The 17,345-nt window shown below is 50.0% G+C and overlaps 1 protein-coding gene across 6 annotated transcripts in view; it reads right to left on the bottom strand.

The window, feature by feature from the left end:
• Positions 1–17,345, bottom strand: part of ANO1 (anoctamin 1) — a 186,609-nt gene that overhangs the window by 14,863 nt on the left and 154,401 nt on the right. For all 6 annotated transcript variants that reach the window (XM_020970769.2, XM_020970771.2, XM_020970772.2 and 3 more), the window contains 8 exons: positions 16,970–17,041; positions 11,933–12,007; positions 9,391–9,592; positions 9,170–9,281; positions 7,544–7,601; positions 6,822–6,922; positions 4,623–4,762; positions 1,963–2,115 (listed from right to left, as the gene is read on the bottom strand). In XM_020970769.2, coding sequence (XP_020826428.1) covers positions 1,963–2,115; positions 4,623–4,762; positions 6,822–6,922; positions 7,544–7,601; positions 9,170–9,281; positions 9,391–9,592; positions 11,933–12,007; positions 16,970–17,041 — 913 coding nt within the window. The remainder of the gene's footprint in view (positions 1–1,962; positions 2,116–4,622; positions 4,763–6,821; positions 6,923–7,543; positions 7,602–9,169; positions 9,282–9,390; positions 9,593–11,932; positions 12,008–16,969; positions 17,042–17,345) is intronic.

The following is a 17,345-nucleotide window of genomic DNA, read 5'->3' as shown; positions in this document are numbered from 1 at the left end:
AGGGATGGAGCACAGAGCCAGGGAAGCAGGCTGCTGCTCTCCGTCTGCTTGGCCCCTGGAGGCAGTTGCTGGAGTGCGGACTTGGGCTCAATGTAGCCCCCCCAAGTGGACACTATCTTGATTTCTATTTTGTCTAATCACATCCCTTTGTGCCCAGTGTACCCCACCTACCAGACTCCTCCAGGAGAAAGTAAGCTCATGGAGGGCAGGGATGTTGTGACTTTCTGCACTGACAGCAGCCACTCAGTGCTATGGAAATTTTTACAAGGTGTGTAAAAGGAGCGTGTTGAACAGAACTGAACCTCTGGACCTCAGTTTCCTGCTTTGCTAAAGGAGGGGCTTTGAAGATGAGCCCCAAGATCCTTCCAGCTTGAAACAATCAATGGATATGCATTTATAAAGTGCCCACCGTGGACCAGGCCAGAAGCGGTAGTGTGGTGCAGTGCCTAGCGGACAAGCTGGCCTTGCAATCAGGAAGTGCCAGGTCTGGGCACCTCTTCTGCTACCTCCTGGATGTGGGACCCAGAGTAGGTGCTGATATACTTGGGTACAGGGAGCAGTCAGAGCCAGGTTTAGGCAGATCCCTTTGGCAGCAGCAAGAAAGTTGAAATGGAAAGAAGAGAGCCTAGAGGCAGGGAGAGCAATAAATAGGATCTTGGAGGAGCCCAGATAAAGTGGGAGAGAGGCCTGAACCAGAGCAGAAGCTTCAGGAGAAGAGAGAGGGGATGGAGGCCAAAGGGGCATGAGATGAAGACTCGATGAGACAGTAGCTGATGAGATGTGTGGAGTGAAGGTCAGGGAAGGCCCAAAGGATCCTGGGCCCAGGCGGCCAAGGATCCAGAGGGCCTGGTGACACCCCTGGAAGGAGCAGCGAGGGTTGTATAGGGGGAGGGGGGGAGAATTGCTTCTGATTTGGCTACACTAAGTTGGAGGTGCCCAGGGCCCATCCAGTGGGAGCTGTCCAACAGGCAGCTGGTGACATGGGGCTCAGCAGAGAGATCGGTGAATGGCAGCAGATGAGATCCCCAAGGAGGATGGTGTGGAGAGATAAGAGGAGAATCCTGCAGTCATATGGGAGTCTGCCTTGGGAGGCAGCAAAGCCCAGCATGCTGAGCCCAGGATCTCAGAGGCTGTCAAGGCCAGCTGACACCTGCAGAGCAATCTCACCACGTCTCCTCACCTCCTGAAGTTGCCCTTTCCAGTATGGGCTAATTCCACCAGACAGGAAACTTTCTTTCTCTTTAGACTAATTCAGCCTCTTTTCAATCACAGCCTGCTCCAGTCCTGCTCTTGGGACTGAGCTAAGAAAGGCCAGCCTTTCAAACACTAGGAGATGCTTTGCAGCTTCCTCCCTGGTAAAAGATCCCTGGTTCTTCCTGCTGCTCATGTGACAGGGACAGAAACACTGCCCACATTTCCCTTCTTTTCTCATTAGTTTTGTACTTGGAAAGTAGGAGCTGAGTCCTAAAACATAAACGCTGCCTCTCTCTCAGCTTGCAGGGACCAAAACTGTGACTTGACTGACACAGGAGTGGTCAAGGCTGGCCTGGGTGCACCGAGATGTCAGGGGACTTGCTCAGAATCACTCTGCCTGTTCATGGCAGGGGTGCGACTTGACCCCAGATCTTGTTGAGCCTGGGGCTGGCTCTGTCTGCAGTGTCAGCCTGCAAGGCTGCCCCATCTCATTAGCCCTTGATGCTGTGGTCCCTCCTGGAGCATCCTGGGCCTTGGGCTGATGAAGAGGTCTCAGGATTTCCTAAGAAATCCCATAGACCATCCCCAGTGATCCTGCCAGAAGGAGCAGCTCATAGGAAGGCGCTGTTACAGTGAGAACAAGCCAAAAGTACCCAGGCACAACAGGCCCCCACCAGATGCTCACTCTCTGAGCAGTTGGGCTTAGGACTGCTGGGGAATGCTAGAGCCCAACAGATGACAGCCTCATGCTTTTCTCTCCTTCCTTACCTATGTCTTTTGCTCTGACTGCCACAGGTCTCCGGAGCTCAGTGACAAATTTCTTGGCATCCAGACGGATTTCTATGATGTTGTTCAGCAGGGCAAACAGAGGTGCCAGTGGGAAGGAGGCAACAAACAGGGTGACAAACCCAAACTGGATTACTGGAAGAAAGATAAGTGAGCATTCAGGGCACATGTACATGTGTGAGTGTCTGAGGGTGGCAGCCCCAGCTGGGTGGCTTTAGCCTTTGGGAGAAAGGCAGCTCCTGGACAGCAGGTTTGCTCAGTTTCACTCAAGACCTCCTCTGAATCCACACCATGGAGGGGGCATCCCGAGATCTAAAGAGTGCTAGCATCTACTGTGGCAGGTCTGATGTGGGAAAGGGTTTGAACACGCAAGGGCCCTGGAACCAGCACGCTGTCTTCTTTCTGAGGCCCCTGATTGGCTATGTTTGGGGAGGCTGACTCTGTAGCTATGGCAGCACTCAATATTGACAAGGTTCTGAGACTCACAGGGTGAGGACTGGGTGGAGAAGCTGCACAGGTTGGCTCCTAAGTCACAGAGGGCTGGGGTTGGAAGGAGCCCCATCAACAGCCTTTCTAGGTACTGAGATAAACCCTTGGCCTTGGTTAGCTGTGTAACCTCAGGCAAGACCCTTGACCTCTCTGGTCCCTAGTCTAATTTGTAAAAAATGAATCCATTTGGAAAAGGATGACATCTGAGACACCTTCCAGTTTTAGATGAGCCATCTCAAGTATTCAGAACAAAATGCAGCATGGGACCAGGCTTTGCTTTCCTGGTACGAGAGCCTGAGGGAGCTGGCCCCACCCTGGTTGGCTGTTCCTCACTCACTCCTGTCTAGTGGGTGACGAGGGGAGCCTCTTGCCTCCCCACAATCTGTGGGGCTGGGGCACCTCCTACGGAGCTGGATGTGTGCACTCTGCCAATGAAAAGAGTGGAGTTGGCAGTGAGGAGAGGCCATCCTATCCCTGTCCGGTCACCTCCCTTACACCTGGAGTGATTGCATTACAAACAGAGAGCCCTGAGCTTTGGCCCAGATCACAACCATCTATCCCAGAGTGCATTTGTCTCCCCTGGCTGTCTGAGGCTCAGAGCAGGCAAGCACCTTCGCCATGGTCACAGATGTAGCAAGTGTCTGAAGAGGAATCAGAACCCAAATCTTCCTGACTCCCAGTCCAGCATTTTATCTACTAAACCACACTGAAACATGGGAAGGAATAACATCCGTGCCCCTACCTAAGGAGAAAAGCACTTCATCAGCTTCAAGCAGCAGACAAATGAGGCCGACATCGACACTGGCCCTGACATTGACCTTAATCCTGACCCCAACATCTGTTACAGTCACTGCTGCCTGCCCAGCCTGGACCCTGCCCTCCAGGAACTCACAGTCTCCATGGCAACAAAGACTAATGCCTGGGGAAGAAGTCAGTGCAGCAGGAGAGGCCCCCTGGGGGATGGGAACTGTCCTGGGAAACTCATCCCCCCAAATAGGAGGAGTAAGGATGGACCCTAATGACCCCAAGCTGCCCTGAAACCTCCTGCAGCTTCACACGCTGTGACGAAACCTTGTCACGGTAGGATGTGGCTCTGCCAACTCTGGGGAGCTACATTGTAACTGAACTCAGCTTCATTTCAGAGTAGAGCGCTCAGGTCTGTTGCTTGAAGCACCTTTCCCTCTGACGGAAGCGGGCTCCGCTCCATTATGCTGTCTCTTCTGGGCACTCTTTGAAGGTAGAGACTGAACTGCCTTTTTTGGACTCTCCAATGCTTTGCACAGCACCTGGCACACAGCAGGCACTTAATAAATGCATGCTGACTATCTGGACTGAACAGAAATCTTTTTTTTTAAACCTTAAAGTTCCTTGTCTATGTATGGGTGTAGATTCCTGTACTGTATTCTTGCCCACTTTCCCTGGAAAGTACTTTTGGAATGTCAGGAACTTGGTTTGTTTAAAACATCAGTTGTAAGAGAAGGAATTCCTCCCCCCTGGAGGGCGACTACCCAGAATGCTTTGTCCAGTGCCATCTTCTTCATTCTCACTCAAGCTGAGATAGAGAAACAAGACCTGTGTGGTTCTCTGGATGCCACAGACCCTGTCACCAAGGGAGAGCAGAGAGAGGACAGTCTTGCCCAGGGTTTGGGGATGGTTACAGAATTGTTACCTGTAATTTTTGGCCCCTAAGCAGACATTTCCCAAAGAGCCATGATTCTATCCTGTAAGCACTGCTTCCCCCTCCCCCCCCCAACCCTAACCCCTCATTGCCTTAATCAAGGATTTCAATAGATGGCTGTGGCTGGCCTTCTAGTGATGAATCTGTACAAACTTAGCTTGGTAGGAAGGCTGGTCCTTGGACAACTACCCATCATAGGCTTAAGACTGGATGCCTATTTGTCTTGGTTGGACCTTCCACACTGGTTACTTCTAGAACATGGGGAGCCATCAGAAATCAGGGAAAGTAGAGAATAAGAGTGAAGGAAATGAGAGCTTCCCACTGGGAAATTTCTGAAAATTGCAAAAGAGGTGAGCTCTGTCCTTGGTAGCCTCCTCTGTTCCTATCCAGTGCCTTCCACAGACCCTGTGGCCTTCCTTGCCTTTCAGGAGGCAGCCATACCGCCAGAGTCTGAATTCCTCTAAATCTCACTCACTCATTTCCATGTACTCTGGAGTTAGTCCTGCAAAGGGCTCCAGGTTGTAATCCACCTCATAGCGCTGCTTCTTCTTTGTGGATTCTTCATGGTCAATTGGCCGCTGTTGTTTTAAGTAGCGGAAAAATTTCTTCATTTTTCTGGAAGGCAAATGAGGTGGCATTAATTAGCTTCCAGAATTAAGTACTCCTTGGAGAGAACCAAGGCATGATCACTGAATTCATACTTCTAGGCAGCTGACTGTCAGGTACATGCCATCTTGGTTTTACTAAGGAACTGACATGACTCAGGCCGTAGAGAAAGCCCTAGATTAGTTACAATGTTGAAATCCCCCACCCCCTTTATTCCCAAACCTACATAAAACTTAGCAGATGAGGAAATGGAGGTCCAGAAAGAAAATGACTTGTCCAAGGTCACACAGGTAACACATGCAGAAATCTAACTCTTGGGTTAGGGCTCTTTTTGCTGTCCCTGGTACCACCTGCCCAGGAGAAGGGAAGCTGCTTCTTGAGGCAGGAACTGCTTTCAATGTTCTCTTTGTGTGACATGTCCAGCACAGGGCTCGGCACATAATACGTGATTACCTCATGAATGAAGGAATCTCTTCGATTCACAGAATGTTGAGTCAGAAAAAGACCTTTGAGGGTATCTTGTCCAACCTCCCTCAATTCACTGATGAGAAAAATGATGTACAAGGTCCTACAGATGGTGGATGGTGGAGTTGGCACATGAACTGGGCCTTTGGGTGCCAAGCTGGGCCATCTAGCCTGCCTCCAGCTGGCTCCCAAATGCTCATCCAATTGGATGTCCATGGCCTCTGGAGAACACAAAGCAGCCTGGGGCAGCCTTCAGCTGAGAGTGTGGCTTGTTAGAGCATCAACCCACAAGGCAGTCCATGAGATGACTCAGCTGCCTAGCCTGGGAGGCCCACAGAGCTTGAATCATTTGCTCAAGACTCCTAAGTCAAACCAGAGCCCTGAAGGCTCCCACTGCCCATCAGGTTGCCCTTCCTCCCCATCCCCAACTGACTTTTCTCAGCTATGAATATCCTGTTTTATCCCAGCAACAAGTGGCATCCTGGCCCAATGGACCATCTGTGGTGTCAGGAAGGCCTGGGGGTGAGTCCTGCCCCCAACACATAGTGGCTCTGTTATCCCAGGCTCTAAATAACTCTCTAAGACTCTAAGGTGTGAAGCAGGTGGCTGTCCACATAGATGGAAGGCATTTCCATGTGTGAACAAAATGGTTAGATGAAACTTAAAAATAAAGAGCAAGGTGGGAATCATTACTACGATTACACTTGTTTTGTGGATGAAGACCTGCCTTTGGTATCTGTTAGCTGAGTGATCATCGGAAAGACCTGGAAACTTATTGAGCTGTTTCTTCACCTGTAAGAGAGGGCTAACAGTACCTGAAGGAATTGCCTCCCAGATAGATCAGGACATCTGTAAACTGCTGTCACCACTAGTGAAGCTAGGGGGCACCATAGTGCACAGAATATGGCGCCTATGCTCAGGAAGATCGGAGTTCAAAACTGACCTCAGACATTGACTAGCTCTGTGACCTTCGGCAAGTCACTTCACCTGTCTTCCTCAGTTTCCTCATCTGTAAAATATGGATAATAACAGCAACTATCTCGCCAGGTTGTTATGAGGAACAAAAGAGATCAGCACGGTGCTTGGCACATAGCTGGCATTTTACAAAAGCTAGCAAATGCTATTATTATAATAGAAATGTCAGCTTTCATAACTTTGAGGAAACAGACTCATAGAACTCAAGAGTTTGCAGTGGAAATTAAAAATAAAATCTCTTCCATTTATATGCATTTTAGAGTTTATAAAGTCTACCTTCCTCTGAGCCTTATTAATATAGTGAGATGGCTGCTACACATGTCCTCTCTCTCTCCATGCTGCCCAGAGAAGGAGGGAATGCTCCACAGACTGTCCTGATGCCCAAAAAGGTGGATTCAAAGGCTCCCACATTTCCATGCCCTCACTGTCAAGAACTTTTAAGTGTCAGGTGTGGAAGAGACCTTCAGGATTATCTAAGCTGGCTCCCTGCACAGGGGACTGTCAGTCAGCCTTGGAAGGAGAGAAGCCCCAATCCCAAACCAGTAGGAGTCCACAATCTTGGCTGCTCTAGGGCCCCCAGCCTGGGCCCCTCCAATTGCCCCTCCCCCCACCATGGTGGGTCACTTACGGAATGCCTATCTCAAACAGGTTGTTCTGAATCAGCTGCTTGCCCAACATGATAATGCTAAGCTGGATGCAGAGTTCCATCAAACAGCCACCAGGTGCACACTGGGATAGCACAGAGGAAGGAAGGAGAGCTCATTAGCTTCCATTGGTCCTCTCTCTCCTGTCTCCTCCTCTGCCTCCTCCCCAACTCTGACTAGGGCACTGGGGTGGGGGCAGGGGGTTCGGAGCCATTCAAGAGTATCTCCCTTCAAAGCTTAGCCTTCCCTGGAAACAGAAAACCTTAGTGATCCCCTGGAAAGCACCGAGTTCAGTGCTTCTTACTAGATATGGGGAGACTGACGTCCAGAGAGCACTTACCTGAGTGTGGAGTGAGTTGCTAGCAGAGCTAAGACTGTAACCTGGCTATCCATCAGATACTGATGGCTAATGCTCTGCCCATTTGGCAACATTACCAGTCTGGTCAACATGTGCTGATTTTGTTTTTAAATCAAGGGAAACAACCTGTTTGGGGGCCAGAGTCTAAAGAGATGGATCCTGCAAGATCCAAGCTCAGCTAAGGATCTGGGGAGGGAGGAAGCAATGAATTGGTGGCTGTCACTGCCCTCTTGTTTAAGGCCCAACTGACATCCACTGCTTGCCGCTTCTTTCTTTGAAAGGCCCCAAAGGCATAGGTGATGGAAACAAGGCCAGAGCTAGGTGGGGAGCCCTGGGGGTGCCAGTTACCTCTTCCATGCGGAAGGAACCGAAGATGTAGACATAGTCTCCCGGGCGTCCGACAAACCTAGAAGAAGATGGGGGTGGGGGGTGGGGTGATGAGCAGGAAGCTCAGCTCCTGGGGCATCATGGGAGAGCAGCTCCTCCTCCGATTACCCCCAAATGCCCTGCTGGGAGGAGTGGGGAGCATGACCCGAGGGTCTGCTGGGCCTAAAGGATGAATTGTTGCTGTTTGAAGCTGGACCGAGCTGAGGGATCGCTATCTCCACACACTCATCTGCAGCAAAAATACCACAGATGTTTCTGCTTTGCCAACATTCGCTTGACCCCAGCCTCCCCTGTAAACATCCCTTAAAAGTGTAAGAGAGTCAAGAAGAAAGACATTTATCTTCCCCCACAAGAAAACAAGGATGGAGGGTGGGGAGAATGTTGCCCCAAAGTGGGGGTGGGGAGAACAATGAGCTCGGCATCTGAACAGAGGCTGGGTCGGCCCCAGAAGCCGTCTTGGACCATGCAGTGCATGGCACCCCAGGAGCATGCCCTGGTCTCTCCATACATTTCCTGGTCGGACCCTTCTCAATACACAAGTCACATAGCCCGACGGGCAGCAGCCACCTTGGCACTGGTGATGGTCAAAAGAGGTTCCAGGCCTGGGAGGCTTGTTGTGAAACTCTGTCTGTCTCTCTGTCTCTGTCTCTGTCTCTGTCTCTCTCTCTCTCTCTCTCTCTCTCTCTCTCTCTCTCTCTCTCTTTCTCAGATCTCTCTCTCTCTCTCTCTCTCTCTCTCTCTCTCTCTCTCTCTCTCAGATCTCTCTCTCTCTCTCTCTCTCTCTCTCACGCACACACACACACACACACACACACACACACACACACTAAAAGCAAGAGTTCAGAACAAGAGATTGAAGTGGGGGGATCAAGAGGACTTGCTGTAGAAAGGGGGGGCAGTGTCTGGTCTCTCCTTAGCAGAGTTCATCCATGCTGGGTACAAGGCCAGACAGGCCAATTCACGAGTTTCCCTGTGGATTTTGATTGGAAGAGGTTCCCAGAGATCTTTGTGCAACCCTGGACCCCCTTTAAATAAAACAATAATAATAGTTGGCCACAAACCCAGCATTTTCCAAGATCTCATCAAAGAAGACCTTATACTGGGCAGGATGAATCCGAAATCAGATCTGAGATCACAAGAGGAAGGAGAAGGGAAGGGAATAATTATGTATTTAGTGCCTACTGTGTGTTAGTCACTTTGGGATTATTATCTCATTTTATCCTCACAACTCTGGGGAGGTGCTGTTATTATCTCCATTTTACAGATGGAGAAATTGAGGCAAACAAAGTTAAATGACTTGCTCAAGGTCACACAGCTAGCAAGCATCTGAAGCAGGATCTGAATTCAGGTCTTCCTGACTCCAGCCTTAGAGCTCTGTAGGGGTGACCTGGAATGTGGCCCCTTGACTCCATGTGATGTGAAAAATGTCAGCGTGGCTTGGCCACAGTTTCCTGAGCATCCAGTGCCCCACCAGGGCCTTTGGGTGTCCACAAGGTTATTTTATCATATACAACCTGGAGGGCTGCCTTCCCCCTGCAAGGCCACATCCTCCAAGGGACCAAATACACTGATTTCTGGGGTTCTCACCGGCCTTTGAAGAAAGCCACATAAAAGATGGGGGTGTAAGCATTCACAAACTTCAGCAGGAAGGCCTTGAAAATCAACCGCTCCTCAAAGTTCTTGTCCGTCTTGGGAACCTCTAAAACCAAGAAGATGGATTTTGTGGTCAAATGGCCATCCAGATGTTCCCACCTGACCCCTGGTATGAAGCACCAGGGAGAGCCGGTGCCAGGCTGCCTGCTGCTCACCAATCTGGGTCAGCCATCGCGCTATGGAGCCATACAGTTCGTCCAAGATAATGATGACCACCAAGTTGATGATGACCGCTGTGGCCGTGACTGTGACCCGCACATTTGACCGGCCGGAGGGGGAGGAGCTGATGGCCAAAGCTGCTGCAGTGGAGATCCTGTAGATGATGACTGCAAACACGATGGCGAATGTCAGTCCAATCTGGGGAGGAGAGAGAAAAGCATGGCCTTCGTTCATTCCAGTCTCTCAGGGAGAACCGAGTGAGTCAGCAAGGTGAGTACTGGGGGCCAGAAAGGCTGTAGATTCAAGCACCCCAGGCAGTCCTTTCTTATTGGAACCATCCAGTGTGTGTTCCCACAGCCCACACTGAGGGAAGCAGCAACATAGTATGAATGAATAAAGCTTTTATGGAGCAATTACTGTATGCAAATCACCAGAGATGAATATAGAAAGACAGTTCCTGCTCCCATTCCAATGAGGGAGACACACAACCCGGATGAAGTTGTCCTGTGGTGTAATGACTTGTCCGGGGTCACCCAGCTAATTCATTAGAGGTAAGATTTGAATCCATATCCTTCCTGGCTCTCTGTCCACTGCACTGAACTGCCTGCAAAGCACTTCACGTCATGATCTTTACAACTGCCATGGAAAGTAGGTGTAATTATTATCACCATTTTGTAGATGATGAAACCGAGGCTAAGAAAGGTGGTGACTTGCCAAGGGTCACACAGTTAGTCAGTGTCTGAGAGAAGCTGAACCCAGCTCTTTCTGACTCCAGGCCCAGTTTTCTTTCCACTGAGCTGTGCTACCTCTTGGTCATGTAACTAGCAGGTTTTCTCACTAGTGGGGCAAGTTTGCCAGGAGATATTCCCTAGGAACAGGAATGTTCAAGTTATAGCCCTATCTGCTTTGCTTCATCACCAAAGAAGTCTGTGACTAAGGAACTGGAAGATGCGGCGAGTTTAAATCCTGCCTCAGACACTGACTAGGCGTGAGACCCTGGGCAAGTCACTGAACCTGAGTCTCGGTCTCTTCTGTACCTCACAGGGCTCTTTGGTTGTTGTCAAGTTGTTTTTTCAGTCATGTACAACTCTGGGACCTCATTTGGGGTTTTCTTGGCAGAGATATTGGAGTGATTTGCCATTTCCTCCTTAAGCTCATTTTACAGATGAGGAACTGAGGCCAACAGGGGTAAGTGACTTTCCCAGAGTCACCAGTTAGAAAGTGTCTGAGGCCAACTTTGAACTTCTGGCCATGACTCCAGCACCACTGTGGTGCCACCTCGCTGCCCCCAAAGGGCTATGAAAAGATACATTAAATGTTATACATGTTTTATCATTATTATTGCTGTTACTATTTTCACCACCAAAGAAATATCTTAAGATAAGTTTAAAAGAATTAGTTAGAACAAATCATGCCCTGTTGTTGTTTCTGGTGCCTGGAAACAAAGACAGCTGGAGAGAGGGAAACAGAAGCAGCCAAGAGATTCAGGAGGTGAATAAAGGTTGGATGTTAGAGCCCTTCCCCTTCCCAGCAGAGCCCTGTGGGGAGACCCTCCCTAATCAGATAGCCACTCCTGAGCCAGAGGCCTTCTTCTACCTTCCTCACTCCCATCCAGAAAGCAGCTGGCAGCTCTACCTCCTGGGCAGGAATGCTAGAGAAGGTGACACCACCCTCCTTGCTGATGAGGGTGATGAGAGGTACTGAGACCCGAGAACCTTGGCAGGAGGCAGGGCCAGCCTGGCCTTCCACCCAACTGGAAAGACTGCTTCCTTTGGTTTTTGGGGAATGAGAAGAGGACTGGAGGTGGAGTTTGGGAGATCTCGCTTTGAATCCCACTTTAGCCAATTCCTGGCTGGTTGACCCAGGGCCAGTCCATCTTTTTGTGTCCTCAGTGACCTCCTCTGTGAAATGGGGATAAGAATAGCTGCTCCCTGTGAAACTCACATAATATCACACACCCTAACCTAAAAGGGAGATGGAAATGTTAGCTTTTCTTGCCCAGACAGGACCTTAATGCTGAGCCAGCCTGAGGCTCATATTTAAGAGCTGGAAATTTGGTCTTATGACAAAGATGAACAGCTGATTCTGAAGCTGATTTAGTCATCCAAAAACCAGGACCTCAAGGGGCTAATAAACTTCAAGGCTCCCATTCTGGCCCATAAGGAAGTCTGTTAGGCAAGGTGTCTATAGGGTTCCCCTGTCCTCGGCAAGTCCAGGTCTGATGGTTTCACTCTCGGGGTCTAGGGTTGGAAAGTTCTAAAGCACAGGTGTGATCATGCCACTTCTCTGGCCAAGAACATTCAGTGGCTCCCTATTACCCCACCCCACCCCCCAGTTCTTACTGCTTCCCCTCCCCTAATTACTTTATATTTGCTTTGCATATCTTCCCTATTCATTTATACAAGTGGTAAGTCCCTGGAGAGAAGGGATCATTCCAGCTTTGCCTGTCTCTCCAGTCTGGCAGAAAGGTGCAGAATCCCACTTCCTTCCCAACCAGCAGAAGTCCCCAGGCCCACCTCTGGTTTCCTGAACACTTACCATGAAGATGAAGCTGACGAGGTTGGTCAGGTAGGCTGGGAGTCGGTCTTTCCACGTCAGTTTCTCCTTATCGATCTATAGCATGAAATAGACATGTTGTCATATATCCCAGCTCTGCCAGCCTTGGCTATGCACTGAGTTTAAAACAGGGAGACAGCTCCAGACAAGGGAGGTCAGGGGGTGTTCCATCCCACTTCCTCCTAAGCTAGGGGACCCTGGCTTGCCTTGTTGTCCATCCCACAGACCAGAACAGTCATCTGCCTCCTCCACATCAAGCTGAAGCAAGTATTCATTATCGTAGGTTAAAATGCTTTTTGCCACCTTCATCAGCCATGATGCCAATTACTAAGCACATTTTTTGATCTGAATCTGTTAATTTACCCCTTTCACTATGAGAAGCAAGAAGATAGTTATCAAGCTCAGGAGGCAATGTTGTTGTTTAGAAACCTGTCATTGACCCAGTCACCTTTCCTAGGTGGGGCTGGAGGACTCTGGTGTTTTCCAACTATCAAAGAGCCGTTTATGAAGTAATACATCCCTGAAAACAATGAAAGGGGTATATATGTGCCAGGTGGGCAAGGGGGCATGCACGTTCACTGAAAACAACACAGGCACCCAAAGCAAGAAAACAAGGCGACCGGATCAAGCACATTTGTCATGCTTCAGGACCCGTTAACAGCTCCCTCCATTCACAAACAAATCCTGGCCTCAGCCATGCAGTGCCAACTTCTCCATGGGTGCTAGATGGGAAAAGGGGACAGGTGTGAAAATCAAGAACAAAAGTCTGAGCAGCTAGATTTGGCTGGAGGCAGAGAGGGAAGGCAGACAACTATGGATATCATTGACTTTGTTTTTTTGGCAAATGCCCAACATTTCAATTCCTTCAGGAAAGGAAATGTACCAATTTCACCCCCACCATGGCTGTCTTAACTCTTTTTCTCCATTTGTTTGCTGTCTCCTCCGGCAAACGTCCAGGCTTCTGAGAGCAGGGAGAGATAAGGAACAACAATAACAGCAAAAAATGGACGAGGAGCTGGAGTGTCACCCTGAGGGGACACCGGTGCCCGCTGAGTCATCCTCACCCGCCCGACTGGTGTGCGCGGCTTGAGCAGAGAGCTCACCCTGCGCTTTACTCACTCCAAGGCTAATTTCTGGTTCGGGTCAATTTAAACAAAGAACAGACAGCAGGTGCTCAACTTTGAAAAGAAATGCTGCGGAAGAGGCATTTGAGAAGAAAGGTCAAGCACAGAACAGAGCTGGACAAGGCCGCCGCATATGAAGACACTCCATCTCCTAGTGCTGGAGGCCAGGGTTTAGAGATCACAGACTCCAGCTGTCTCTTTTTAGAGGATAAGACTGAAGCCTGGAGAGAGTCTGCAACCTTGGACGGGGCCAAGTTACACAATCACAGATTTAGAGCTAGGAGACACCTCCAACTTCAGTCCAGAGCTTTTATTTTACAGTGAGGAAATGGAGCCAAAGAGACTTGCCCAAGATGATGCGGGTCATGTGTGGAATTTGAACCCAAATCCTCTGTGCCCAATTCAATGGACTTCCCCTACTGATCCTCCCCTGTCTCCAGGTCTTTGCCTAGGATGCTCCTGCTGTCTGGAAGGCACACCATCCCTTCCGGCTAATGCCTCAATGGGTCCCTAACCTCCTTCAAAGTCATTCCTGACCCTCTCCCCTCCCCCCCCAGCAGCTATTAGCACTTTCTGTCCCTCAAAATTCCTCTGTACTTACTCCCCTGAGAACCTGTTCTGTCTCCTCAGGAGAATGGCAGCCCCCTGAGGGCAAGGACTACTTTATTTCTGCTCCTCCCCTAGTGCTTGGGCTCAAGATTTTGTTGTTCCACATTAGCTAGTGTCTCTCTACACCGCTCCTCCCTCCCCCTGTAAAGTGAAGAGATTGGATGAGATCCTGACAGGCTCTTCAGGTCTCTGACTGCACAAGCCTCTGACTGCACAAGCCCACATCTTCCAGGGACCTATGTAACCCATGGGGCAGGAAGGACACAGGTGTTACTCCTATGAATTCCAGCACTCCCTTCTCTCCTGAGTGTGAAGGTCTAGGGAATGCTTGGCCCATTATGATCACACTACGGTTGGGTCCCCAATGACAGGATTCTTGCTTGACTCTGCTACTGACTAGCTATATGACCCTGGGCAAGTGGATACCCCTGTCAGGGCCTCAGTTTCTCCCTCTGTCAAATGGGGGAGTTGGTCTAGATGATCAAAGTTTAAGGTCCCTTCTAGCTTAGGTCCTTGGATCCTATCACTATCTTCTTCCCATATAGGTTGTAGTAAGTTAAATAGATGCAGCCAGGTGGATTGCACAGTGGATGCAATGCTGGCCTGAGTCAGGAAGACTTGAGTTTGAATCCTGTCCCAGACACTTATTAGCTATGTGGTCTGGACCACACCTAACCCCTCTTGGCCTCTGCTGCCTTCCCTACACAATGGGGGTAACAAGAGCACTGACCTTCCAGGGCTGTTGTGAGCCTCAAATACATGCATGGCAAGCACTCTGCCCGCCTTCAGGCAGTAGAAAAATGCTGGCTGTTTATTCTTAGCTCATTAGTATTGGGCTGGATGCAGGTCAGGGCAAAAAGCTTTTATTGCACAGGAACCTTGAGGCAGGCACGGTGCTAGGTGCTGGGAAGCCCCAATCTAAACGGCAGGGGGTACAGCACACATTGTACCCACCAATGAGCTTCTCTCCAACAGAGGCCAGAGGAAATACAAAGTAATTTGGGGTTGGGGGGAGCACCAATGCCTCATGTTGGAGTGAGCCACATTCTGAAGAAGACTGGGATTCTTCCAGGATGAGCTAAAGGTGAGAAGAGCATTCCAGGCCAAGAGAGAATGATTCTCTCTCTTGTGCCATCCGGAGACCATGTCAGGGGGTGTATCATGCCCTCTATTTCAGTCTGATGCCAGGAACCAGACACCAAACGGGCTCCTAGGGCTCAGCTCAATTGAGTGAGCTGTTGAGGGCACTACCATCCTTCCCAGTGACCCTGACTAGGGGCTCATCCTCAGCTCCTCACTCTCTCACCCCCACCATATGCAATCAGACGACAAGTCCTGTTGTTTCTACCTCTCCAAAACACCCCCTTCTGCCCTCTGACATGGCCCTCAACCTGGTGCAGACCCTCCTCCCCTCACGCCTGGACTATTGAAATGGATGCTGGGGGTCTGCCTGCCTCAGTTGCTCCCCACTCCAGCCCAACCTCCACTCAGCCACCAAAGTGATGCTGTACTCTGTGACTCAGTGACCCTGGCCTTGTGGCCCTTCCCTAAACCGGTCCCTTCAGCTCCTAACTGAGCATATTCACCTGCTGGCCTTCAAGCCTGGAACTCACCCTCTCCCTCTTATCTCCACCTAGTGAGTTTCCCTGACTTCCTCCAAGTCTTTGCTAAAGTCCAATCTTCTGGAAGAACTCTTGTCTGGCTCCTTCCCTGAGATTATCACCAGTTCATTTGGTCTCAATCTGGTTTGTGCACAGTCACCTCCTCCTCATACTATCAGTTCCTTGACAACAGACATGGTTTTAATTTTTATTGTTTTGGGGGGTAGCCTAGCACTTAGCACAGTGCCTGACACGTAGCAGGTGCTTAATAAATGCTTATCGACTGTACAAGGTGAAGATCTGACTCAGGACATGGGCAAGGACTTCTTGTATTAACAATGAGGGGCCCAGGCACTGGGGAAAGCCCTCCTTGTCATCTGCCTGCCTGGGCATCTCCTCCTCCATAGATGCCCTGTGGCAACGCCTGGGAAGTCTGATGGGAAATCTGATTTGGGAGACAGTCAGCTTTCTTTTTCAGATGTTTTTTTTTTATCATTCTCGAGATATGGGGAAATGCAGAAGCTCACAAACGTCATTGAGGAAGAAGAGCTTCCTTGCAGGCATCAGAGGGAAAAAGGCCCGGTGACTGGCAAAAGTATATATGGTATGTGAGACAATGAAAATGAAACCTAGACGTAACAGAGGAATCACTTCTACAGGGGAGGGAGGGACTTCTTGTCAAAACTGATGGGTCCTAGTCCACCTCCCACCAGCATGATAATGGCCATTTGCTGAGGGTCCTAGGTCCTCATGAAACCTTCTGTGGGATCCTGAGGCTTCTAAGGGGGGATGACCAGCCTATGAAAAAGCAGGGCTGCCCAGTTATCCCTAAGGCACAAGTCAGCCTAGGCCACTTCCTGGCTGAAGAAGCTGCAGGGGATCACTACTGCCTGCAGGCTAAGATACACAAATAGAGCCCCTGTTTGGCGTTTAGAGTCCTGCCCAGTCACGCCAGCCGACCCTCCCAGAGTGAGCTCACAGCACTGCTCCCTGTGCTAGACTGTGGCTCTCCCCGTCCCCCCCTCGCAGCCTCAGTTCAGCGGCTGCAGCCTTCAGTGGTCTTTTCCTGCCCCATCCCCTTCTCTAGTTGTTAGCACTCTCCTCTCCACAGCCAGTTCTTTGTAGCTGTCGGGTAGATATTTTGGATTTACTTCTCAGCATTAACATTGCATTTTCTCCACAGAATGTCACTTTCCTGAGGGCGCCATGGCATAGAGCCAGAAAGACCCAAGTTTGAATCCTGCCTCAGACATTTGATAGCTGTGTGACCCTGAGTAAGTTACTCCACTTCAGTCTCAGTTCCTTCATCTGTAAAATGGGGATAACAGTGGCACCTACTTCCAGGGTTGTTATGAGGATCAAATAAGATGTTCTATGTAAAAAGCTTTGCAAACCTTAAAGCCATATAGATATCTGTACGTATGTATGTATGTATGTATGTATGTATGTTATTATCACTATCACTGTTATTATCGTTAGCTCTTTTCATTTCTGTATCCTGAGTGCCCTCTAGAGCACCTGGCACATAATAGGGGCTTACTATCCATCTCCTGCTGGAGGTCCTGCTGGAGGACCCTTTGCTTGGTGAGGCCAGCTTCAGGCCCCTGAGAGAATGCAGTCATCACCTCCTCCCCACAAAGAATCATGGCTCTTAGTGAGAACTGCCGAGGCAGTGGGGCACCTACCTCCTTGGTTCGGCAATCTTTCCGAAGGGATTTCTTCAAAACCTTGGCCTCATACTCAGCCCTTGGATGAGCCTGTGGAATAAGGCCAGTCTCAAGTTCAGTTACAAAGCAGAAATGCCAGCCCAGCCCAGATGTGAACACATGGCCAACCGCTCCCTAGGCTTGGGTCAGGTTCGCAGAGCTGTTGGAGGTTGGTGCCAGGTCAGAGCTGTGCCCTTTGGACTGCCCCCTCCCCTTCCCCTTGTAGCTCCCTGGGAATTCTCCCCACTGGCAATGGATGAGAGGGGCTGCCCCCATCCCTGGGGCAGCTTCTGTTTCTTGGCAGCAAGCCCCAGGCAGTTCAAGAACTTGCTGACCACAGAGATGGTAGCCAGAG

The sequence above is a fragment of the Phascolarctos cinereus genome, unplaced genomic scaffold (assembly GCF_003287225.1).
Source record: "Phascolarctos cinereus isolate Bilbo 61053 unplaced genomic scaffold, phaCin_HiC Scaffold_9;HRSCAF=440, whole genome shotgun sequence".
NCBI classification, from domain to species: Eukaryota; Metazoa; Chordata; class Mammalia; order Diprotodontia; family Phascolarctidae; genus Phascolarctos; species Phascolarctos cinereus.
This window is presented reverse-complemented; position numbering and strand designations above follow the sequence as displayed.